General features: G+C 44.5%; 2 protein-coding genes across 6 annotated transcripts; both read right to left on the reverse strand.

Moving 5' to 3' along the window:
* Positions 1-3,248: 3,248 nt before the first annotated feature.
* ING4 (inhibitor of growth family member 4) lies at positions 3,249-7,182 on the reverse strand. The gene is made up of 8 exons (XM_053450362.1): positions 7,058-7,182; positions 5,836-5,907; positions 5,529-5,695; positions 4,761-4,875; positions 4,064-4,172; positions 3,819-3,963; positions 3,612-3,673; positions 3,249-3,501 (listed from the first exon to the last, which is right to left on the reverse strand). The coding sequence occupies exons 1-8, from the start codon at positions 7,092-7,094 to the stop codon at positions 3,462-3,464; spliced, it is 747 nt and encodes a 248-aa protein (XP_053306337.1). The 5' UTR covers positions 7,095-7,182; the 3' UTR covers positions 3,249-3,461.
* Positions 7,183-9,984: 2,802 nt separating this feature from the next.
* On the reverse strand, positions 9,985-19,879 carry ZNF384 (zinc finger protein 384). Of its 5 annotated transcripts, none has more exons than XM_053450602.1 (10): positions 19,717-19,879; positions 16,134-16,247; positions 15,399-15,466; positions 14,574-14,811; positions 14,021-14,336; positions 12,632-12,856; positions 11,260-11,442; positions 10,931-11,009; positions 10,544-10,702; positions 9,985-10,437 (listed from the first exon to the last, which is right to left on the reverse strand). In XM_053450602.1, exons 3-10 carry the CDS (start codon positions 15,459-15,461, stop codon positions 10,204-10,206), a joined length of 1,497 nt encoding a protein of 498 aa, XP_053306577.1. In that variant the 5' UTR covers positions 15,462-15,466; positions 16,134-16,247; positions 19,717-19,879; the 3' UTR covers positions 9,985-10,203. The 5 variants fall into 5 exon arrangements, with proteins under 5 accessions (XP_053306577.1, XP_053306576.1, XP_053306578.1 ...); XM_053450601.1 differs by having other exon boundaries at positions 14,021-14,339; positions 19,717-19,832; XM_053450603.1 differs by having other exon boundaries at positions 14,039-14,339; positions 19,717-19,826.
* Positions 19,880-24,771: the final 4,892 nt, after the last annotated feature.

Consider the following 24,771-nt stretch of genomic DNA (forward strand, 5'->3'; position numbering starts at 1 on the left):
ACATGCTCTGAGTTAGCCTCTGCCCCTTATTCTAGGAAGACTGCTGCCAGGTTACCACAGCTATGGTTGAAACCTCTGTCCATGTATGCATTACATCAGTTGGTGCGACACTAATATGCGAAAACAATCCCTTACTTACCGCGCGTTGAGGAGTTCGGCCCGCGTAAGCCTGAGTGAACGAGGCCCGGTGCTGTAACTACGCCTCACGGAGATAAACCCAAAATATCTCGACGGTATCAGGGAAGCGGCAAACCCACAGCTCAAATTCAGTCACCCCGCCAAAAACAGACCAATCACGCCGCAGCAAGCCTCATACGTAACTGCGATATCAACCAATCACTGAAATGGTAGACGCGATGTGGATTTGACAAATCAGAAGCCCGTCTACGGCAGCCAATAAAACCTAGCAGCGACGAAGAAGCCAAAGAGATTCCAGAATAGTCGAGGAGGCGAAATAACAACAGGAAGTGAAGCGAACAGCCAATAGTAGACAAGCGATGAGGGGGTAAAGTTCAGCCAATGGAAGAGCGCGGCAATGGAACCACCAGAGCGTTAAACACTAAAGCTTGAGATAGCTTTTTAACGGCAATTTATTATATATTGAGCTTTTGGAGCTCGAGGGCCAATTGATACGGGCTTCATATTTAGAAATATACGAGACTCCAAGAGGGAGAGAATATTAAATAATGCGGAGGGTGCGTAAAATTTCTGCTAACCTTTTATTTTTTAAGATGATGCAGGATGTGCCATTCCATCCGTTGCAATGGTTTCTGTCTACAGTTATGGCTGCCAGTAAACCCAACTAGGCCAGAAAAGATGACACAGAATGTAGTATGAATCGGGTATTAAGTCATCACTGAGGGCCTTTCCGTACAGACATGGCAAAGGCCCTTCATGAACAATTGTGAAGCGACACGAGGATTCAGGCTGCAGGGGTTGCTCAGGACCCCTGTAGTTACGCCTCCAGCCCCCCTAACCTTATGTACGTTGTGACTGAAACACCAGATCCGTATTTGTGGGAATGCGGCTCGGACCTTCTACTCCCCCCTTTTTAAACTACTTTTTTATTAATGTTAAACATTTCTGGTTGGGTCACTGCCAGCGGAATAAGTATCTCCCCGTCCACTCGCTTGTTGGAGCTGCCAACCCTCATGCCCCTAAATAGTATTAGCTGGGCGTACACTGGCCTCTTGCTTTGTGTACATGTTGGTGATTTTAGCAGCCCCCCGGAATGTGTATGATTTTAGGGTGTGCGCCCCTTTCTGTGTATATATATATGTATATATATATATACACATATGTATATATATATATATATATATATATATATATATATATAACATACAATTAGTTAACATTATGCCCTTGCACTAGTAGGTTCAGTAGAGACAATCACAACATGAAACAAATAAAAACTCTCAGGCGCACGCAAGATCCTTTTTATTTATTCCATTCCTAAAATGCATCAGTTAAATCCAAATAGTTGCCGAAGATTTCCAGGCCAGGATATAATGTAATAATCACACTGCGAAGAAACCAACTCCTAAAGATCTGAGCCACGGGGCGGAGGTAACCGTACAAACATTGTCTTTTTTTCCTTTCTCTTTTTATCCAGGTAGACAGTAACAGGAAACATTTTCAGGCCACCTCCACCTCCCATTGTCAATTGAAGGAAAGTATCTACTGCTTGCGCATGGACGATAAAGTAACGTAATGCAGTTTTAACCGCGTCAAGGAGAAAGCGCAATAAATACAGTTATTCCGATGATACAATAAGTTAGAAAGCTACCTTTCATTCTGCTCTATGCCCTGCCAGGCACATGTACCTGTCCTGTCTGTAACACATCAAGCAATTCATGTCCTTAAGAGTTAACGTCTTCAACAATCCCACCGCAATACGACGGCTTCACTGGCTTGTTGGTGTAACCGCACGTCGCTGACGGCATGTAAGATCTAACTCCATTGGCTAGAGTTAATAAGAAAATGGAGTCTTTAGTCAAACATTGGGTCCAAAAGATGTAAAATGACATAGGGCTTGTGGCTCTAAGAGTATGAACCCTAAGGGCTCCAGGAGCTCAAGTAATCCTCACTCGCATTTCTGAGCTTTTTTTTTTTGTTCCAAAAAATGATCATCTACATGAAATATAACGAATGCCACGGGCAAAGCAGTGCTAGATACACCTACGTGTTTCCTTGAGAAAGAATAGTGTTTTTGTTCTCATTAAAAACTTTCATACTTCAAATTCTGAACACAATAAAAACTCAAGTTCTGTAAACAATTAGAACATAAATATCAATATGGCAGAACTGTCCTGCGCAATGTAACAGAAACGGATGGTCTGATAGCACCTAAAAGTCACAGCGACCGTTTAATCTGTGTGACGGGGGCTTCTCTGGAAAGCTAGAGGTCCGTCGGGGGGACCTGGGGCACCATGATGACAGGGGCAGAATGGATGGGCTGACGGGGTTTTATCTGAAATTGAATTCTATGTTTCTAATTACACCCATTAACCGCATACACAAGACAACCCCCCCAAAATACACCATGCCCACCCACTGTAGGCTTTTCTACCTGCTTCTTGTATTCCCCAACGCATTTAGGATCTCAGCCTCCTTTAGTCGCCCCCAAGCAATGCCTCTTCACTACGGTCTCACGCGCAAACCATCCACGGGTTTCTCTTGGAATGCAGAAAAGGGCAGAATTCCATCAGTTTTCCTTATCCTGTAACCTCCTTCTGTTCTGTAAACATATCTTTACAACCCGATGAATAAAAAGCATCGGAAGACAGTGTGTTCAGCACCAAAACGTGGAGGAAGATGAAGGATTACCGGTGGAAAGGCTGTAAAGCGTGACCGTATTGTATATGAACGCCTAGGGGCTATTGTAGTGAAACTGAGATGGTCGCTGACCACACGGCCTTAAGCGGCAGACATTTTTATGTCGGGGTCTTGGAAAAAGACACGGCGGAGGCAACAGCTTTCTTTTTCCCGATGGGGAAGCTGTGTGAGGTCTAATGCCATCTTGGGGGGGGGGGCAAGTCTGTAAATATAAGAAGGGCACAGAGGGCTAAATTGAGGTGAAGGTTGGAGACCAGGTCCTGGGTCCAGGCGCTCTTATGTAGTGTTTAATACTGGGATTTAGAAGAATAGAAGTCTTCACAAAAGATGGGTGGTCGGCGGCAGAGATGAAGTTGCTGAGCGAGGAGAAGCTATCGGGGAACATGGTCATCAGGTATACAACGAGGGGACACGATAAGAGTCATAGCAGAGGTGAGAGTATCCCACACACAGCGATAGAACAGCACCAATCCATGGGAACAGCCGGAGAGGGGCTTAATACTGTCTGCAAACCATGCAGGTAAAGTCTGAATACCCCCCTTCCCAGAAAAGGGGGGCATGGGTACACCCCCCCCACACACACACTGCTCGCCCCTCGGAGGTCACGACATCATGATTAAATCTCATTTCTTCTTCCGCTCTTGGGAACATCGGGGGCAAAACCTGAGTGAGCGAAAGGGTGAAAAATCAGGAGGGGAGAGGGCCAGTCGAGCAGCAAAGGAGGGCAGGGGTGCAGAAGGAATGAGGTGACGGAGGGGGCAGTTTATACTCACCATTTCCCACGAGGTTTAGTGGCAAGTCCGACACAAGCAAAATGAAACCATTCAATAGAGCACTGTGGGGGGGGGGATAGAGAGATACTTCGTTATAACCACGCCAAAGACTAAAGAAGCAAGAGGAATTGCTTCCCATTCATCAGCGTATCAGGGTCATATGGATATCACAACGCATGGGGGGGGGACAGGTATGTTCTAACTCACGTCTGGATTATCGCAGCCAATCATCTCTCCGTAGGAGACCTGGTGGCACAGACAGTACGTAGGCTCGTTTGGGTCCACAGGCATGTCCAGGACATCAGACGGGGTCACTTTCCCAAAATTTGCCACCGGGGTCCCATACTCTGCCCTGATAGAAGAGATACAGACGTCATTTAGCCAAATCCCCAGTATCCGTACACAAACGCCATAATACGATTCCGGAATCTCCTCTTCCGCCCCACACTCACGTCTGCACGAGTTTAATTTTCTTCTGGTTGTTCTTCGATGCCTCGTCATCAGAGTTCTTCACCTTTGACCTGACTTTCGCTGCCTTTTTCTCCTTCTGACCTCTGCCCTCTGCAGGGAGGATAATCAAATATTTATTCCAGGGTTGGGGCAGGAACAAAAGGGGTAAGGGACCAGATCTGGGGGGCAAGAAAAAAAAGCATTGATAATTTGCTGGGGGGTTATGTACAAAACGTGGCGCTAGTTCCCATTTTTATTTTTGCCTCTGGAATGATCCAACTTGCTGAATTACAGAAGAATAAAAAGAAGCAAAAAATGTTGACTTTTATTCCTTATAGTGCAACTTCTGTCCACATCACAAATATTTTCCAGGACAGGGAAGCACAGATCACCGCTATAAAGTGATCTAAAATCATGCAGATTCTACTTTTTTTTTTTAATACATAGTTTGCAACATAATTATTTGAAACAGAATTATTATCTTTTGGCACAGCTGGCACAAGACCAAGGCATTTTTATACATAACCCCCAAAATCTATTCATTTTTACTACTAGATTACATCGTCCACTACAGTGTTAAGCCGTCCAGTCTTTATGCAGGGATTTGCCCAGCGGTAAGATGGCTATGAAGGAGAATGCTATAGTGAGGAGATGTAGGGGGCATAGGCCACACACGATGCGCTGGGCTTGTGGGCTCACTCTTTTTGCCTTTGCTAGAGCAGCTGTCGTAGTCGCTGGATTCAATGTGTTTCTCTTTCAGATCGGCTTCGAAGCGAGCGAGGTCCGTGTCCAGCCTCCGAATATGTTTGTCCACCTGATGGGTTGATGAACAAGAATAGGCCGTGAAAACCGTTTCGTACATAAATCAGACGTGATAGAGAAGCTGTGGCTCCAGCGGGTAACCATCCCTTAACGGGAAATTCTCTACCGAAGCCTCGTGGAGCGTGAATTTACATCAAACGCTGGATGCGCATCGTGGCCCAAAAGTGTTCACAAAGGACTGGTCCAACTTAGACCGGGCCAGTTAAGGTCGGACCGTCCCTCTGTAAACTATTCTGGACCGGCCTAGGAAGCCAGGAACGCAGTGTGGTCATATAACACAAGATAGGTATTTATGTTAGAATGAGAATGTAGGTATAAGTGTGTTTCTGTGTGTTAGCGTGGATGCGTGCGCGTTTGCATGGATGCGTGCGCGTTTGTGCGTTAGCGTGGATGAATATGCGTTTGAGACGGAGTGTTTGTTAGCATGTGTGTGTGTGTGTGTGTGTGTGTGTGTAAGCATGCCTTTGTGTAAGTGAGTGTACTTGTGCGTGCTAGTTTGTATGTGGGGGGGCTGATGGGCTTTACTTGCTCCCTGGGCCAGAAGGTGCCAGTCATCCCTTGCTCGTGGGATTAACCAACAGAAAGTGACACTGTAAATCCGCATGTTATTCAGTTCAGCTGGGTTTTTCTGCGCATGTTTCTCACCATCTCGTACGTCTGCATCGCCAGCTGCACTTTGTCGTCTCCGTACTCCTTGCATTTTCCGTAGGCTTCTTGGACTTGTCTCAGGAGCTGCAGCTTTTCGTCTGAGCTCAGAGTGCGAGCGCTGCTCATGTACTGGCAGGAAAGGCGGTCTATATGGCACTTCAAGTCTGTACGAAGAAAGCAAAAAGGTCATGGGGGTCTGAAGGCGCATGCGTCTCCCCAAGTCTACATACATCACCCCCGCACACTGTATGAGCGTGCGCACACGCAAATCCTCACACGCCAGCTTCCAGTGAGGTTAACCCACCCTCTGTTCTCTGGTCAAGGTCTCTCATCAGCTGGAAGTTTCTCTGAAGTTCAAAGGGCAAATTCTCTATACCTGCCAAGCAAGTGAAAAAGAATATGCTATTAAATGCATATTAAACTAAACACAGTGCTGGACATTTACAACAGCAGCTGACCCTGTACGCTGCATAGTTAAATCAACAAGAAACTTAAAAGCATTGAATTATGCATTATACATGGCCAGCTCAGACCTTCTTGCTGGTGAAACTTGCCATTGCATTCCCTCCATAATTATCAGTCAGAGAGTCCTGCTGGGTGATTAAGACTGAGCCATTCTATTGTTTCCCACAGGCAATATAATAAGGAGTTGGGGGGGGGTAGTAGATTGGGGCTCATATAACAGAGCGAGAAATCATACAAATGGCTGATATGCAGCTGCCTGAAAACATATTATGGGGCAAAAACCAATTTAAAAAAGAAATAAAAACAATATTTTTGAAAATTGATTTTTAATCTGATACGAGGAATATAAATGGTTGGAGTCCCTTCTTCAAATTTGATTTATCAGGGATATATATCGGGAGTGGGGAAAGCAGTGTGGATCCCTTATTACCGCGAGCCTTTTAACCCTTCACGTATAGTTTAGGGTCAGAGATGGGTCCATTGGGGGACTTTTATAAACACATTTCCATTAAATTACAAGTTAGCAAGGGGTTAAGTCACTAAATATATCAGAAATCTGCCTTTTTTAATATAGCTAGGAGGCAAAACATATGATTGCACTGCCTGTGGGTTATATAGAGTAGTGGATGGATGGGGGGGTGTTATATACAGAGATACACACGGAAGGCTCTCGGTGACATGTGAAGAAGTAGTAGCAGCCAATAGATAGCTCTCGAACTGCTGTGAAACTACAACTCCCATGATGCTCAGTTGCTTTATGGCTACCTGATGATAGATGAGGCATCACAGGAGCAGAGTAAGCTATGGCCTCCCAAAAGCACCGAGGGCGAGACAGCCCTGTGTGTGTCCTGAAGAGATATCCGGACTGTCACAGGTGCTATACAGGGAGACAGACACTGCGGTGTGCGTTATATAGAGGGAGGGGGAGATGGTTCTGTGTCTGTGCCACACAGTAAGCCGGCAAATAAGCCATGACTTGTATATAAAACATGGCTATGGCTGCCTATTACGGACTGGTGTAAAGAAGCAGCCGTCTGCAACAACACAGAGATTTCACTCACTGTCCAAATAATGCTCCAGATACATGCCAGCCGCCATCTTGAACGCCTAAATATTAACTTCCGGTCCATGACAGGGACCTGCATTCCCGCTCTACAGCTCTATGGTTTCTTTGTTTTCGTCGCCATGATAGTTGGGGCGGAAGGAGGCGTTTTCCCCGCCTCCTTGGGCCCTCTAGTGGACGATATGTAAAACGGCAGCCGCAGACCTTGTTTACACAGCCGTAAAGCGAGACTGCCTGCGCCATGGCTTGGGATGGTGCAGGAGAGGGTCCAGAGTCTGGGCTCGGGAGGGGCAATTACACTCACACACACCCTCACACTCAACACTAACTGTGCACAAGAAATAATACACGCACATGTACACATACTTACATACTCTGGCACTTGCACTAGTATCACAGCTAGACCTTAAACACTAACACACCCAGACACATACACACGCTAACACACACGTACATACACACCCACGCTAACACACACGTACATACACACAGTAACATAACTAGACAGACACACACACTCAGACAGACACAGGCAACTCCCGCGGGGTCAAGAGATGCAAAGTCACGTGACCCACCTGGCTAATACACAAAATAGCAGATTCACTAACCCAGGAGATTGCAAGAAAGCATTTCAACGTCTTGAGAGAAGGGAGAGTCGGGTCCGAACCCCCTCACTTCACTAATCATTATGAAGGGCCAATGCTAGCGGTGTCTCCACTGCGAAGGACTGAGCTGGCCCTGTATAATGTATAATTCAATATACAAGGAGCCTGAATAAATCTTGCTTATTTAACTATACATTATAAACAGCCAGCCAAGATTTCCCCACTCAGGATACCCCAAGGATTACTTTTTAAACGATTGTAAACCTGTTGGATCAGGGCCCTCCTCACCTGTTGTTGTAAGTAAAGGTATGTTATATACTTGTTACGTCCGCGTCCGGTCTACCTTTTGTACAACGCTACGGAATATGATGGCGTGTATATATATATATAAAAAACCATCCATCCTACGCTCACAGCGCCATAAGACTGCGTGCGATCGCTTTGCATGGTCAATGCGTATTTGCTCTGTAACAAACAGTCCAGCACCAACGTGGCTGAATGCGTATCCGTGACATCCTGAGGGTCTCTTCCAGTTTGAGGGTCTCTTCCAGTTTGCGGGTCTCGGAGAGAGTGCTGGAGACACACAAAGCTTCATATCACCCACGCGTTTCTTCGTGAGACCCAACCGGTGTAGACAAAAGCAGTTTTTGCCGCATAAAACGCCGCTGAAGAGTTTAAAGCAACCAACAATAACCTTCACAGCAGCGGCCGACCCGATCCAACGCATCTCTCTCTCTCTCTCTCTCTCTCTACATCGATGGCAGCCGGCCGCCCCGCAGGTTGGAAGCGGGGTCCTGGGGCGTCCATTGTCTTTCCGGACCCAGCAAGCGCGGCCTGCGAGGAACTCTATTTGGTCCAGCGGACCGCAGCTTTCATGGAACTCGCCGGAGACGCACGCCGGGTCGGCTCCAACATTTAGGAACTCTTCGGGTCTCATCATCAACATAGATGTATTATGAGAAACATTACGCTTACACGTATGTAAAAGGCAATCATTCAGGTCTCACACGTGTTGGTTGAACAGTACAACATCTACACAGAATCCGACACACTGTATACAGAGGTTTATTTCTATGCAATGTATTCGAAATCGGGATGGGGGGGCTTTTAGATGACATTGAGAAACATCACCTCCAGTATGCCGTCAGTTTACGGGAGAATCCGGTTTCTGTTATAAACAATGGATATATATATAATTATTTTTTTTTCTTAAATTCAACATTTTAAAATATGGTAGAAAATGTTACGTGTCATTTTTGTTGGAAGGATGGAACAGGCATTCGGCAAGCAGGGCAGAAACGAGTCCCGAAGCAAGAGAAATGTGAGAAAGGCCGGGGGGGCCGTAGCCGCTCGGGCTACTAGGGAACACGTAAAAGAATTGGGCAAAAGCCATACGGGTTACGCGGTTTATGCAAAACACGGCAAGGGAACACGGGGAACGAAGAACACGTGAGGCTGGGTAGGGTCATGCTTCAGACTCCGCAGGTGGTGGAAAGTCTTAACAGATGGGAGAAAGCGTTTTGAATGAGAGGCCAGGTGATGAGCATCGGTTATAGGAAAAGACTGATGGGGTTAGAGACCAGCTTTTAGTGGGGAGGGGGGAGAGAAGGAGGAATATATAAAACAGAAACTTGGCTAAGAGGCTGGAGGAGGCTCACACCGAGCTTCCACCATCTAGGATATAAAAACAATAATAAATCAGATTCCCCCCCATATGCAACCCTCCCTTTGGAATAAAACAATACCACTAATTAGGCTACAGTGGATATATACACTTTGTTCCGTATATATTTATACATAGTTCTATCCAGGGCGCGGGCTCCGTGGCCCCTGCCCGGCTCATCAGCAAGACTAGCTAATATAAGGTTTAATGCAGAGCGTCACTCCGATAGCCATGATCTGAGAGCAGTGGCGTCCGTTCGTAAAAAGCACCCTCCCGGTAGTCTTTGCAGTGTGCTTCACTGGGGGAGGCAGAGCAGGAACAAAATAAGGATAAAATAATACATAATAACAGTTAATAACCCCCCCCTCCCCTCAATACCTATGTAACTCAGGGTATAAAATGAAAAGTTTTGAAAAAGCTTAAATGTTCTCCTCCCGCCCAACGAGTCCAACGTGGACATCCTCGCCCCACAATGTGCTGTGGACTAAAGCCTCTTCATTTCACTCTCTGAGCCAAGTCACCCCTAGGCGTCCAATGGAGTTTGGTTCCCACTCAATGGATTCTTCAAGAGACCTCTGTCCCAAGGTTTCAGGCTGGGATGCGCAACTTTCCGGGTCTGTCCTCAGACGCCCCAGCTGATCACCGCTACAGTTTATTTTTTTTTATATGTGAAGGCTGTCGCAGCGTGGTCTACTGTCTCAGCCATGCTGCGGGGTAACCCAGATACTCAACATTTCAATGGCAGAGTTCATATACTGTTCTTTCTTCCCACCCCCCACGATGAGGCTGGCCCAGAATTCCCTTCTCTACCCTTCCCCAAATGGATCTGGTCCATCATTTCCACGTCGCCTCAATATTCTGTCCCGTGGAATAGAACTAGGAGTTGGAGAGATGATCCACTTGGATGGCGCTGGTGGAAACGGTCAGACACAAGTCCTTGTGATGGTCAGTCTTGAAGGGATTCATGTCGAAGGAACACTGCGGTCCTTCCGAAGACTGAGCTTGCGACACCGGGGTAAAGTGGCCCTGCGAGGTCAAGACTTGCGAAGGTGGCTGGGGCTGAGTATCCGGAGCATTGTGCTTCCTCATATGCTTCATCAGATAGGTCTCCTGCAAAACGAGATTGGAAGCGTGAGAACAGGCTTGGGGGGGAAGAAGAAGAAAGACATCATAAAAGCAGAAGCCGGAAAGTCTGCATGAACAGGTGGGTACGCACCGAAGTGTACGCACGGCTGCAGATGGAACACGTATACACTTTTGCATGCTTGACCGTGTGCGTAGACAAGTGGACTTCCAAAGAAGACGAGTCCGTGTACGCTCGGTGACAGTTGTGGCACTTGAATGGTTTGTCTTTGTTGTGCTGTCTTCTGTGAGACTGAAGGACAAAGTTGCACATAGTTACACAAACTGGCAGAAACACAAACATAAGGGACAATTCTAAATACAAGAATAAGGAATATTTTCAGGGAATGGCTATTTAAGGTGGTTGCCTAACAGCGCTGGGGTTCAGCGGGGGAGTCGCCTAGTAGTAATAAGTGGACAGATCCTCAGGGGCGTTACACGCAAGAGCTCCCGGCGGAGTAAGAATGTCACATGTCCGCACCTGTAGATTAGATAGCTGGGTGAATGCCTTATCGCAGCCGGGATGCACGCATTTATATGGCCTGTCTCCAGTGTGAATCCTGAGTGAGAAAAGAAAAAAAAAAGAGAAAACGGGTTATTTTTCCAAGACAAATACCGATTTTAGGGGCGAAAGGGAAATGGGCATGGGAGGGTGGGGTAGATAATGGGGTGAAATGAGCAGACAGGGCAGCTTCCCTCCCCTGACCCAGTTTCCATTCAGACACGTGTGCATGCAGCAGGAGTGGGGTGAGGGGAGAGGGCACATGCTGGTCTCGGGGCTCCCCCAGCTCTCTCCTCCTGCCCTCTTACCGTGTGTGCTGCTGGAGGTGAGAGAGCTGGCGGAAGGCCTTCTGACAGTAGCTGCAGTTGTACGGCTTGGCCCCCGAGTGGATGCGCACGTGCTGGGCCAGGTAGGAGCCGTTGGCGAAGGTTTTGGAGCAGTGCGGACACTTGAGGGGCTTGGATACAACATTAGGCACCTTCGTGTGGATCCTGCCAGAACGACACAGGGGTTGGGACTTATAGGGAGATAATCATATAGGCTTGTCGCATGACCGCTAGAAACGACACCTGTTTTCAAGCAGGTGAAAGATTAAACTGTATGTCTGTATGGGACTGTGACACTTAGCAGGTACTGCAAAGGTTTATAACACCACGCTGCAGGTGGGATGGAGAATTACATTTGGCGTACATAAGGAGAGAAAATAATACACACGGGGAGGGATGCAATACCCCGTGTGTATCTGGTAAGGGTAGCTAAACTAGTTGAGTAAAGGCAAGTGACAACAGTGTTCAGCAGGACAGACTATATGGGGGGAGGCAAGTTTATGCAAACGTAAGGGGGGAGAGGACACGTGACACAGTGTCTGAATGGAAACGCTCCCTCCCCCCTTTTTTAAAAAAAACAGCTGCTTAAGGGGAGACATGAGAGAACTGCAGGGGCCATAGGCGTGAATCCAACCATACGGACGAAAGAGTACAGGAACCCCCTGTGCCTCTGACACACCGGCTACAAATAAAACACATCACATGCTTATATCACGTTTATCACATACAACCCCCCTGCCAAAGGCAGCTTGCAGGATAGGTCTAGCTTGATGGCCGTGGAGACACTGGACACAAGTGATACTCTTTATTAACCTTGTAGAATTAGAGTGTTTTTTAGACAGCTTGGGTCTCTTCTTTAGGTGAGCCTCTATAACCCCAAGCGTCCACGAAAACTTTCACTCTAATTCTACTCAATGAAGGTTATCGCCTCGATGCTACTTGTTTTCTGTTGCCAGAGGTCGCACCGTCACAGCTCAGGGTGACTTTAAATGGATCCGCTTGCCGGATATTCTACGGCGAACCTCTGCTGGAAAGATGTCCTGATCGTGAACTAACATAACTTAAACGTCTATGGTGACAAATTTCCCTTCTGCAAACCCGTCCGTATGGGATTATGAATGGTTTCAATGCCCCAAGAATCACCTTTCATAAACCGCTTCCAAGGTACTCCCTATACACCTATGGCAGCTCCAACTACCGGATCCCCTCCATCCCTTCACAAAATAAAATAGGTTTCTAACTAGAGAGAAATCCCCAGCTCGGTATATCTAGTCCCTCCGGTGCAAATCGCTTCAGGTACACGGCTTTTAATAAAGGGACTTGCACTACGATGGCATCGCAGGCCGTCTCTTACCGTGTGTGCTGCTGGAGGTGAGAGAGCTGGCGGAAGGCTTTCTGACAGTAGCTGCAGGTGTACGGTTTGGCCCCCGAGTGGATGCGCACGTGCTGGGCCAGGTAGGAACTGTTGGCGAAGGTTTTGGAGCAGTGCGGGCACTTGTGCGGCTTGGCCTCCGTATGAGACTTGGAGTGAATCTGCATCTCCGACTTGGAGAAGAAGGTGAGCGAGCACATGCGGCACCTAAAAACACAGAAGCGGGAATATGATCAGCTTTTGTACGCATGTCCCGCTGGCAGAGGATGTACATACATGTATTTTATGTGCGTTTCATATGAATCTAAACATGAAGGGCTGAAAATGTTTAACACAAGGACAGGAGATCGCCCAAACAATGACTAAAAAGCTTTCTCCTTATCCAATAACCGTTATTTACTAGCAATGCACACAGCAAAGCTTATACATTTATTTTTGGTGAGAATCAGAAGCTGCAGCGTTATTTCAAATATTAACCATATACCCGTCTGAAATCAGGATGATAAATGTCATCTACCAATCTCAGACAGATAGGGGAGCGACATACAGCTAAGGAATATACTCTATACACATTACACAGGGTGCTGGGAGAAACGTATAGACTCAATATAGCTTAACCCCTTAAGGACATTGAAAACAATGCATTTTGAGGCCATACATGTACGAGCTTTGTCATTAAGGGGTTAAAGGAGTGGAGAAAGGGGAAATGTGATAAACATTAAAGTACATAAATTTAACAAAGCAAAGGAGGGATATTTCTTAGGAAGAGAAATGTTTGAACAAGAAGCCATAATCTAGAGGAAAAGAGTAATGTAATGTAAGAAAGTTTTACTCTACTGAGAGGGTGGTAGATAAGTGGAACAGCCTCCCAGCAAGAGTGGTAGAGGCTAATACAGTGAGGGAATTTTAAACATGCATGGGATAGGCATATGTTCCCCCTGGCGAGGCCAGAGACTGGTTAAGGTCTAAGTTTTCTATGTTTCTATGGGTATGTCTCATTTCACAAAAATCTATACATTACTTGCTTCTTAGTAACATATGCATGAATGTTTAAAAACAACAGCCCAAGTAAGAGATACATAAAACAAACCAGTGTTCAAAACAGAGCTGCAAACCATGCTGTAGGTTAAGCAGCCACCCCCTGGCACCGGACATATTTCCCTATACAATAATTAAATTCACATTATTCTAAACAGTTAGTGCCCACGTGGCGTCAGAATACTGCATACTAAAGGGACACGTCGTGTACATTATAGGCCTGTGCCAAGCCAAAAGATATTTGTATTACATCATTTTATTAACAGAGCTGGAAGGAGTTAAGTGTTAATTAGTTTACACAAATCAGCAAAGATATTAAACGGCAAACCTTACTTGAAATCCCCCAGATACCTGTAAGTCTTCCCATCCTTGTGATGATCATCGTCATCTTCATTAGAAAGGTCATAAGGATCATTGAGATGAGGGAGAGAGGGTTCCGGAAGCCGCTTCTTCTTCCGCCCTCTTTTCGGACCCCCTTGTCCCCCCATCTCTGAGAGCTTGGCTTTTGTGAGCTCCGAAACCACCTGCAGAGTCTGCGAGCCCGGAAGCGTGGACACAATCATGGTGGAGGGTGCAGAGATGGGGAACGTCTGACCCGAAGAGGATGGCGTGGTGACCAGAGAGCCTGACGGAGACGTGATCACCAGACCTGCTGCGAGACGCAGGAAAGAAAGCATGAATTAGGACAGAAAAAAACCTGACAAGCACCCCAGTATCTCTATAGAGTACAGGCATTACTCTATCATCTGGATGGACAGCCACGAGATGTAGGCTACGAGGGCCTCAACCGCTGGGGTATGTGGGGCGAAAAGACACCAAATACGGGACAGGTGGCCTACCACAATACTAACGGGTACATTGAGTTATTAGAGTTTGTCTCACTTACTGGCTGTCATAAGGCCGGTGGTCGGTACGGGAAGCACGGTGATGTTCTGGGTGACGGACGCTTGGCTATGGGGAATCCCGTGAAGTTCCATTTTACTATCTCCATCCATGCTGATTCCGGCAGACAGAGACACCGAGGTGGGCACCGTCAGTAGGGCCGGGTAATGGGAGCCCAGGTTGCAGCCTTTCTCCTGAATCAACTGCTCCTTCACCTTGTTCAGGAACATGGAGTTGTCAATCTGGTGGTAAGGATTTTGGAGTTATGGCTGAAGAGACCGGCATTAATCAGTAAGGAGGACTTGCTTCTCCATCCTCAATAAATGACCATGCTTTTTGTGCAATCTTTCTGGTGGTTCTTAATGCTACTCTAAGGAAAAAGCCTTCTGCTACTGATGGAGTGAAAATAAAAAACTACAGGTATAGAAGTAACACACGGGTGATTTCACAATCCCATTAATACCTGTAGTATCTCAGCATGTAAGACATGTTTTTATGGCAGGTCCACTTAGGGCTGTGGTACAAAGCTTAGCTTTTTAGTAATCGTTTCAATGTTTATACTGGATCTGCTGGATTATTGAAATATTCCACACTGTGTATTATATGAACTAATTTATGGAAATATAAAGACAGGATGACTGTCTAAACTCGCATGCATTCAGTATACATTATTATAAAAAAATTAAGGTTTAGAACCTGAAATTATTGAGAACACTTTCCACGATGAAGAAATCTTCAGTAGGGTTTAAAAAAAAAGGAACAAGACTCCCTCGTGCAGGAAGTTCCACAGATCATCAACACAGAAAAGGCTTGCCGGAAACAGACTTACCTGTCCGGAGACCGTGGGGACCGCAGGCCAGAAGTACGAGGAGTTGAAGTGGGATTCCTCCATGGCTCCTGAGCAAGAAAGCAAACAGTCGAAGGCGTTAAAGCACAAAGCGATGTGTAATGGAGCGACGGATCAGAAAACGTAGAAAGATCCCCGTGCCACGTCTCACACCCGACGCTCGCAAATGATTCAAATTATACCCCTTGGGATACGGTGCTGCTGGATCTGAACATACCCTGTGTTAGTAATTCGGGTCTCTTTGAATCTATAATTTCTAATGGGCGAAGGGGGTCTAACGTGGACTCAAATCTATGCCAGAAATGGAGAAATCTATATATTGTTCAGAAATCCCAATGACTGGTGGGGATGTACATTTTCAGCTGAGAATATAATGACGATAACCTATACTTCTGCTACTGAATATCCCGATTCAATTATTTATATATATATTTTTATTATTATTATTTTTTCTTTTATTTATTTTTGTAACTATCCCAAGTGTTTTGTAAACACAGCTGTACTTTATAGTAGACATTGGGTCCAAAATAATTTAACCATACACATGCTGGAAGCCTAGTCACACAGTGTAGGGGTCTAACATATCATCCACCCAAATACACTATTTTTCATCAGAGATGCGTGTGTTAATGCCCCGGCATGAGATGTAATCCATTAACGGGAGAAAGCATTAATACCCTGCCTCTGTAAGTGTTTATTAAAGAGTTGGTCACTTACCCAACTGCGCCCCCTTTTCTTCCAACACTTAACTTACTTCGGGGGAGGGGGGATTCAGCACTCACGGGGTTACGATCGGTCTGTCAATTCATGGATGAGGTTTATCTCCACAATCTGTGACAAAAGATGCGCAGACATAAGTACTACAGCGAGTAAATGAAATAACCCGCCAGTCACAGCGTGGGGGGGGGATAGAGGAGCCCCCTCACACGTTATCTCACGGTCCAGGAGTAAATGAGAAGGTTCTCATTACAGCTCTGAATCGGACGTGCTAGTGCCTTTATCATCAGTGTAAGAAAGCCGTGGATATAGCTTTATTATAAATGGCAATCTACAAAATAACCCAAACTTGCGCCTGGAACGCGGTTCTGTGCGAAGTACCCGGGGAGGCAGTGATATTGTCAGAGCTCAAAAATATAGTGGCAACGCACAACATCCTCAGTAGCATCGAGCAGAAGAGATCAGACACATTCTGCAATGGTTTAGGCAGCGACAAACTGTTTGGGGAAACGCTGGTCAACACATTTCCTTTATTTTTATACAAGCCTGAGCTTGGAGGAACTGGCTTTCATACCACATATAGGATGGTGTGTGATATATAGATATATATATTACACACACACATACATACATACATACCTCTGGCTCCCTGACTGACCCTAAGCTGTCACTTTACATCCAACATCAAACTTAAGGAGTGAAAGGTGGATAGCGTTTGACTTTAGACAATGAACATTCAAGGGACAGTCTATGTCTTCAACGTGTTATGAGCTCACGGAGCATTTTACTATAAATTACTTTTCATGGGGATGTCAGGGACGATAAACGGTCCCTTTAAATCACACAGGGTTGATCTTGTGTTCTCGTGTGCATCCACTTTAACTTCTTTTGGTTTTGTGTTTTTTTGGCGGCTACAATCTGTCACCACACAGTGTTTGAGACTTAAAAGTGCATTTCTAATTCATAACAAATTAATGTATTTAATGGTTATATTAATAAGGAGAATGAATATAACCTTAAGGATCAAAGAGAAGGAAGAGTCCCCAAAGAGAAGATGGAGGTAAAGGAAAAATAAAACCAGCCACATAAGCTTGTAGGACCTCAGAGGTCTCTTCTTTAATGTGAACAGACCTTTGTGGAAAGGAGGAATTTATACACAGAAAACTACAGGACCAATAAAAAAAACCATGATAAAAATGGAGGGGACTTTCTTCTCTCGGGTCAATCAGTTTTATGAACTATGAATAAGGTGTAAAGTCACCATTATAAGTGAGGGGAAAAAAATAATTTATGGTTAATTTCAGTTTGGCAAATATACTGAAATGAATAATAAAAGTGAGCTTGCATGAAGGTACCAAGTAATAAAGGTGCTGCGGTCCCAGCGATGAGCAGAAGGAACCCGATCCCCAAAGACTTCAATAAAACCCTCGGCTACATCGAGGGGACCCCTAAGAGCCAGAGCTCCCCGACTCCCGGAGCGTCTAACTTCTGCTACAGATAGAAGTATCTTCCAATCAAACTATTCTATATGTCACATAAATACAGGAGGACCAGATAGTGTATCTCACGCCCAACGTGACCGCTTATTATACATCGCACACAAAGCCTAAACGGACTGCACTAAACTAACACCAGAGCTGCTTAAAAACTTTACTTTTGTATTATTCCACGTCACGGTTTAAGCTGCTTTTATCCTGAATAATATACGAATTAGCTGCTTATTCATAATTTCTATTAAAATGTTGCGTTCCTTAACTATTTCATCAGTACGGATCCCGGAAAGGTTACGTGGCCAGATGTATAAGATCCCCATGAATGCGTTTGTATTGCTATGTACGCAATCGGTGGCAACGCGTACAAAGCATGTCAAAACCTTTGCCTGATTTCACATCGTACAATAATAATTCCCGGTATTCCGTACAACTTCTGTGTTGACATTGCAGGTTTCCAGCCAAAGGCAGCGCTCCGGGGCGTTCACGTGTTATCAATCCTAAATTGCAAGGACCTCATACATGGCATCAAGCGTACTGAATATTACCCCCACCCAGGGCAAACAGGATGAACTTGTATGCCAAAGGGCATTTCATCTAACACTATGATTCTCTGTCCTTCTCTCATCATGTGAGGAATAGACGGTCTGTCTGCATCTGGGGAGATCATCATCTGGGCCGGCAAAGGCCTCTTACTCGGACTAGGAATAGTATGCTTCTGCCTTCTTAGCGTTAACGCTCTTCCCTCTACCAAGTGTACGTTACAAGGGCTCGTGAGCAGTGGTCTAGCTAGCGGCTAGATTTAGATACATACCACAGCAGCGGCGGAAGGAGAGGTATAGCGCAAAACCACAGGTCGGCAAGGGAGACGAGAAAACGCAGCTTCTCCAACTTCTGCTTATGCTAAGAACCGGGACATTTTAACAATGTGATTCTCTGCTAATACCCATAGAATTAATATCTGGGGCGCGAAATAGAAGTGATGCCCCCCAAAGATTTCTCCTTGAACTTTTAGTAGAAGCGAGGATTAAAAAAAAAAAAAAAAATGTAAACGTCAAGAGCTTTTTGCTCTTATGGGGCAAGAACTGGGAGGAACGTAATAATTGATTTTGACAGTATTGATTAAATACAGTTATTTATATACTGCCAACAATTTATGCAGCTTTATTAAAAATACATTTATATGAGAAAAATTAAATATGTATTTACGTACAGATTTAGAGCTAAGGATTGAGGCCTCATCTCTGAGTTATTACATATTATATATATATACATATACACACACACCACTATATACCCCTACTGCCCCCTGGGTGGGCCTATTTTAGTAAAAGCAGCAATAGCAGCTGATATAAAGTAAATACAGGGTGATTTCTGCATGTACATAAACTTAGCATGCGGTTGAGAAAATGTTACATTAAATAAAAACGTTTCCTAAAGGCAGACGACACGTTACAGAATGTTTAGGTACAGTGTTGCGGAATACAATGGTCATAAACATAGCATTAATAATATTAAAGGAGCTCTGATGACTGTCCATCTTTCTACAATGATCTCAAAAGTTGATGAATAAACTTTGCGAGTCATCGATGACATCACAGGTTACCGATACATTACTCAGTATAAATAAGTAGGATTCAGAGCTGCGACTCACTGTGTCCAGAGATAAATAATACCAGAATGATTCCATATAATGTAAAGATGATCCATTTCTACAATATTCACACCAATTATGATGGGGGGAGGGGGTAAAGATAATGAGAATGTCTGTGTATACATATAATATACACATATATACTGCTGCACAGTTTATGGGTTTATACCTCACACAAATCAGCGATATGTAATATGGATAATGTATATGTATAGCATTAATATTTCTGAACGTATAGGTTACTTTGTACAAAGATATCCTATGCATAATGTAAACCGGGTTCAGGGGAGATCGCGGTTACAGAGAGTTTGTGGGTATAAAGCCCCATTATATAGAATGTAAAACAGGCGAGGGAAATATTTGTCGTCTTCTTCTCTACCAGGAAAACACATACACCCGCTCAAACTCAAAACAACAGTGTAATTTAGGGTGCACTCACCTCACGCGTTATTACCTCGCTCCCTCACAGACTCCGGTTCCCCCAGCTCTTCGCGCCGCTTCCGCTTCCGGTCCCCGCGGGGGAAGCGCGCTCACATCTCGCTCGCACTCGATACTTCCGTTCGCGCGTCACCGCGCGAGCCACGGCCTTCTCGACGCCATTTTAACTAATGGCAGTGATTAACCACCCCGGGCGTTATAATCTTCTGGCCGGTGTGGCCTTAAACGTTCTTAGCATCATGCAAAGCCAAGTACGGGACTCGGGAGTCGGGAAACGGTGACGAACCCGGATTAGCCCTGTAACACAGCAAGCTGCCAACTTCCAACATGGCGGACACTCCCTCATGCGCATTGATGTTTTCTGTGTGTCCTCACCTGCACGCAAGCCACGCCCAGTCATTCCTAGATGAGAGCGGGTTTTTTTATCCGCCATTTTTTTTTTACAGCAAATTATCTTTATTGACAAAGTAAAACAAACAGTTTATTGTAAAGTGATGGATTATGAGTGCGGTCAATGCATGTAGTGGGAAGTGCCAGTAATTGCCCCAATGCTGGGTAGAAACACCCCAATAAAGGAAAAACCACCCAGATTAAGGAAAAACCTTTGTTCCCTTATTTTAGCAACACACAATTTAATAATCAATGTTACTCTATAGAGATTAATTGAAATTCCACCAAACTACGTGTTTTTTTTTAAAAAAATGTCAGTTTAGAAAAGTGGCACCAAAAATAGATTTGTAAATAAAAAACATAAAAAATCACTCCAAAAAATTTGGCGCATCATACCAATGAATATTTTATTGGTTTTTTTAATGACCAAAATTAACTGGTAATACCACATTTACAATAAGCACCAGTACAAAAAAAAAAAGACATACTGGAAATAGAAAGAGTTCAGAGAAAGGCTACACAAAGGATTAAACGAGTGGAAAAATTCAGATACAAAGAAAGGCTGCGCAAAATAGGATTGTTTTCTGTGGAGAAAAGACGTTTTCACAGGGATTTGATAAACCTTTTAACATACACTATATGGACAAAAGTATTGGGACAACTGGCCATTACACCAACAGGGACTTTGATGACATCACATTCTAAATACATAGACATTGATATGAAGTTGGTCTCCCCTTTGCAGGTATAACGGCTTCCGCTCTTCTGGGAAGGATTTCCACAAGATTTTGGGGAGTTTCTGTGGGAATTTTGCCCGTTCATCCAGTAGAGCGTTTGTGAGGTCAGGCGCTGATGTTGGACGAGACGCCCGGCTCGCAATTTTCTTTCCGGTTCATCCCAAAGGTGCTCGATGGGGTTGAGGTCAGGGCTCTGTGCGGCCGGTCAAGTTCTTCCACCCCAAACTCATCCAGCCACGTCTTTATTGAGCTTGCTTTGTGCGCCGGGGCCACAGTCACGCTGGAATAGAAAAGGGTCTTCCCCAAATTGATTTTTTTCTCTTTTGAGATGATATAAATGTCTCGGTGGGGTTTTAACTTCTGGATGAACTAATACGGGTTGGTGGAATGGTTGAACTTGGTGGACTTTATGTCTTTTCTCAACCAAATGACGTAACTATGTAACCACAATTCTAAACGGCAGCATTGTATCCGCACGTTGAAGGCATGCAGTTCTTTTTATATACATATAATATATATAAAATTGTGATTTTTAGGCATTTTGCCCATCATGTTACCTTTATGCATTAACACGGAAAAAAAAAAGTTGGTATCTTTTTTATTAAAACCCAGAAACTGTTTTTTTTTCCTTATTAAAAGGATTATATCGTGCGTCAGATTTACTACAAAGACGAATTTTAAGAAATTTACAGCTATTTTATCTGTGTTGATACAGTGAGATAGAACTACTTCGGATATTAACCCTTTCTCCGACCAGTAACTGATAATATGGATGAGGCTCGCTCCGCAACGTCCCTCCAATGTGGAGTCTGCAATAGTTTCTTACGTAGGGCCCTTGGACTCCTTGAGCTTTTATCCTTTGAACGGGCAGATAGGGAGGTCTGAGGGTAACACCAGCAGTCAAATATTAACTTTACACGGGATTTTTACAGCGTCGTAGATACCCAGAACCAGGGTTGGACTGGGGGTGATGAGGCAGCCCTGGCTCTTTAAGGCTGGCAGCCTCCAATGAAGTAACTGCAGCCGACGGCTGGATGAGAGAAGACGCTCGTCAGGTGTTTATGCTCACGCTGCGTGCGGACGGTTAGCTGGCTCCTTATACAAAGGCACATTGAAATTGCTGGCAGATCTGACTCATTCGGCCCCCATCTAGTTGCTGTTATTAAGAGTCAAACTTTAATCAGTCGTTGGTCTCGTCTTAGATTTAAGAGCCGTATGCCTATCGCATGCATGTTTAAATCCCTTCACTGTATTACTCGCTACCACTTCTGATGGGAGACTGATCCACTTATCTAACCCCCTCCCAGTAAAGTAAAACTTCCTGGCATTACCTCCAATATTACATACAACAAGGGACTGAACTCAAACATAACAAATATATGAGTTGCGCAAGAATTTCGTAAAGCAGATCAATAGGTTTTGTCGGGTGCCGAGCCGCTGACCGTGAACTTAATGCGGAAAGAGTCGGCCCTCCAAACACTCAGGAGAATGAAGACTTGGAGCTCTGGACTCCTCTCTCGGTATCGGGGGTTTACTCACTAAAGGGAGAGCTAACAGGTTGTCCTTCAGCTCCTTGACTTCAACTCCCATTATGAAGGGCCATCCTTAGTGAGCTATAACGTATAGTTAAGTCAGCAAGATGTCTCCTCACGTTGAATTATACAGTATACAGGGCCATCTCAGCCCTTAGTGCTGGAGGAAGCTGCCAGTGTTACCCTGCATAATGAATAGTGAAGTGAGAGTTAAAACTACAACTTTCCTCAAATGTGTGTTTCTTGGGATTAACCCATGCGATACTGGAATACAGAACACACTTACAGACACAGTCCCTGGATGTGGGTTCATTTGATATTCAACATCAAAAGAGTTGTACATTTTAGAGGATATTATGAATGTTAACCCCTTAAGGATAATGGGTGATCCCTAAACCCATTGAAAACAATGCATTTTGATTTTAAGGGGTTAAACGTTGCATTTTCCTTCTTTTTTTATAGTGGTATTATATTCAAGTTTTAAAAATGTATATTACGGTATTTTCTGCACCAAAACAATTCCACGTGCATGTTTGTCATGTGTACGTGTTCCAGACAAACACCTTATTATACTGCCTCAAGGAATGCCTTAATCTTAATCACCATCAAATGGTCCCTCAGACTAATACAAGTCTATACAAAACATAGGTTTTGATTACACGAGGACTTCATTAGCATTGCCATAAAGTATCCGCTCAGTGTGGGGTTTGAGCAGTCTCTAAAAATATGGCACAACGGACTATAATGGCGGCCTCTGTGTCTGTGTAGAAGAGAAGTCCATTCTCACTAAATTAAATAATGTAACAAAAAAAATAATGATAAAATATATTACAATGCATTGTATATAGCAGCAAAAATAAGTTAAAAAAATTGAACTTAGATGTAGAGGAGCTGCAGCTCAGTGGGACCCTCTTCACTGCTTCCAGGTACACAGACAGGTGTGTTTAACCCTTTTATGACTCAACACCACTTCCATTTACTACATAGTAATAATATCGCTAGGAAAAAAAAGAAAAAGCAATAACTTTTTCTAATTATGTGTTGCCATGACAAATAACCAGTTGCTAGGGATTCCGAGAAAAACGAATTGAATGTAGGGAGTCCAGAGCTTTACTTAGCACAAGCTTACAGTAGTCTCTAGATTGTAAGCTCGTTGGATCAGGGCCCTTCTCACCTGTAGTTTCTGCAAGTCAAATTGTTACGTTACATACTGCTTGTTAATTCCGGTCTACCCATTGTACAGCGCTACGGAATATGATGCCGATATATAAAAGAATAAATAATAATAATAATGGCTAATTGGTCCTTCTATCTTCTCTATCATGAAGACTCGCTAGTAAATGGTTATTCCTCCACCCAGTAAATTACTCTCATGTTACACAAATACCAGCTGTAACACGTAAAATGTGTTATTATATTCCTAAATGTCACTATTGTGTTTTTGTAACGGGCACCAGGTAATGTTTATATTTTGGCAAACATCTCCGAAGCAATTGCGCGTGGGTGGTAGATAAGGGGAACAGCCTCCCAGCACAAGTGGTGGAGGTTAACACAGCGTTGGAATTTAAGCATCCCTGAGATAGACACATGGCTCCAGACCAAGGACCGGTTAAGGTTTGGGTCTTTACAGCAGGAAAATCAGGCAGGCTAGATGGGGCCGAACAGGGCCAATCTGTAGGCAAATTCTATGCATCAGCATGCGCAGACTACACGCTCACCGGAAGAATGTTGCACGTCGTGAAACGAAGGAGCCCTTAAATTTTTTGCTCTCGTTCACCATTCATTCCCAGTGAACTTTTAAATAGCGGGCGTATATAAAGCTGATTACACCCGGCGATCACACATTTCAAATGTCACCCACCCGTAGATTTTATGTTTATTATTAAATATATATATTTCTTATATATTTAAAATGTAAAGAAAAAAAAAAAACTTTATTTATTAGAGAAGCGCCTAATATGTTATAGAAAAGAGAAATTCTCTGGGCCATTTAAATAGAGGGCATCTATCGCTGCCCTCAGACACTTTACGGCACCCTGTAGGGCCAAGCGCCCCTCTGACCGCTTCTAAAAAGGGGGGGGTACTATTGTTATTACAGTACTTCTTGTTGTTGTTTGAAACCGTTACCATGGTAACGGGTACCGATATCAGCCATAACCGCCACCGTGTCACTGCCTCCGTACCCAAACACCCCAGGAGCGGAAGCGCCAAGCTATAAAGCCAAAATGGCGCCTTCCGAGTCCTCTATTTCCGGTTTCGCAGTGTCCACGCCGGCAATTTTGTAAACTTCCGGTTGGTGGATTTATTTTCCTTCCGGGGCGCAGCAAAAAAAAAGCTGGTAGGGTTATTTATTATAGCTTTATAACTAACACTTATTATAAAAAAGTAATAGTTTTA

The sequence above is a fragment of the Spea bombifrons genome, chromosome 11 (genome assembly GCF_027358695.1).
Source record: "Spea bombifrons isolate aSpeBom1 chromosome 11, aSpeBom1.2.pri, whole genome shotgun sequence".
In the NCBI taxonomy this organism is placed as follows: domain Eukaryota; kingdom Metazoa; phylum Chordata; class Amphibia; order Anura; family Pelobatidae; genus Spea; species Spea bombifrons.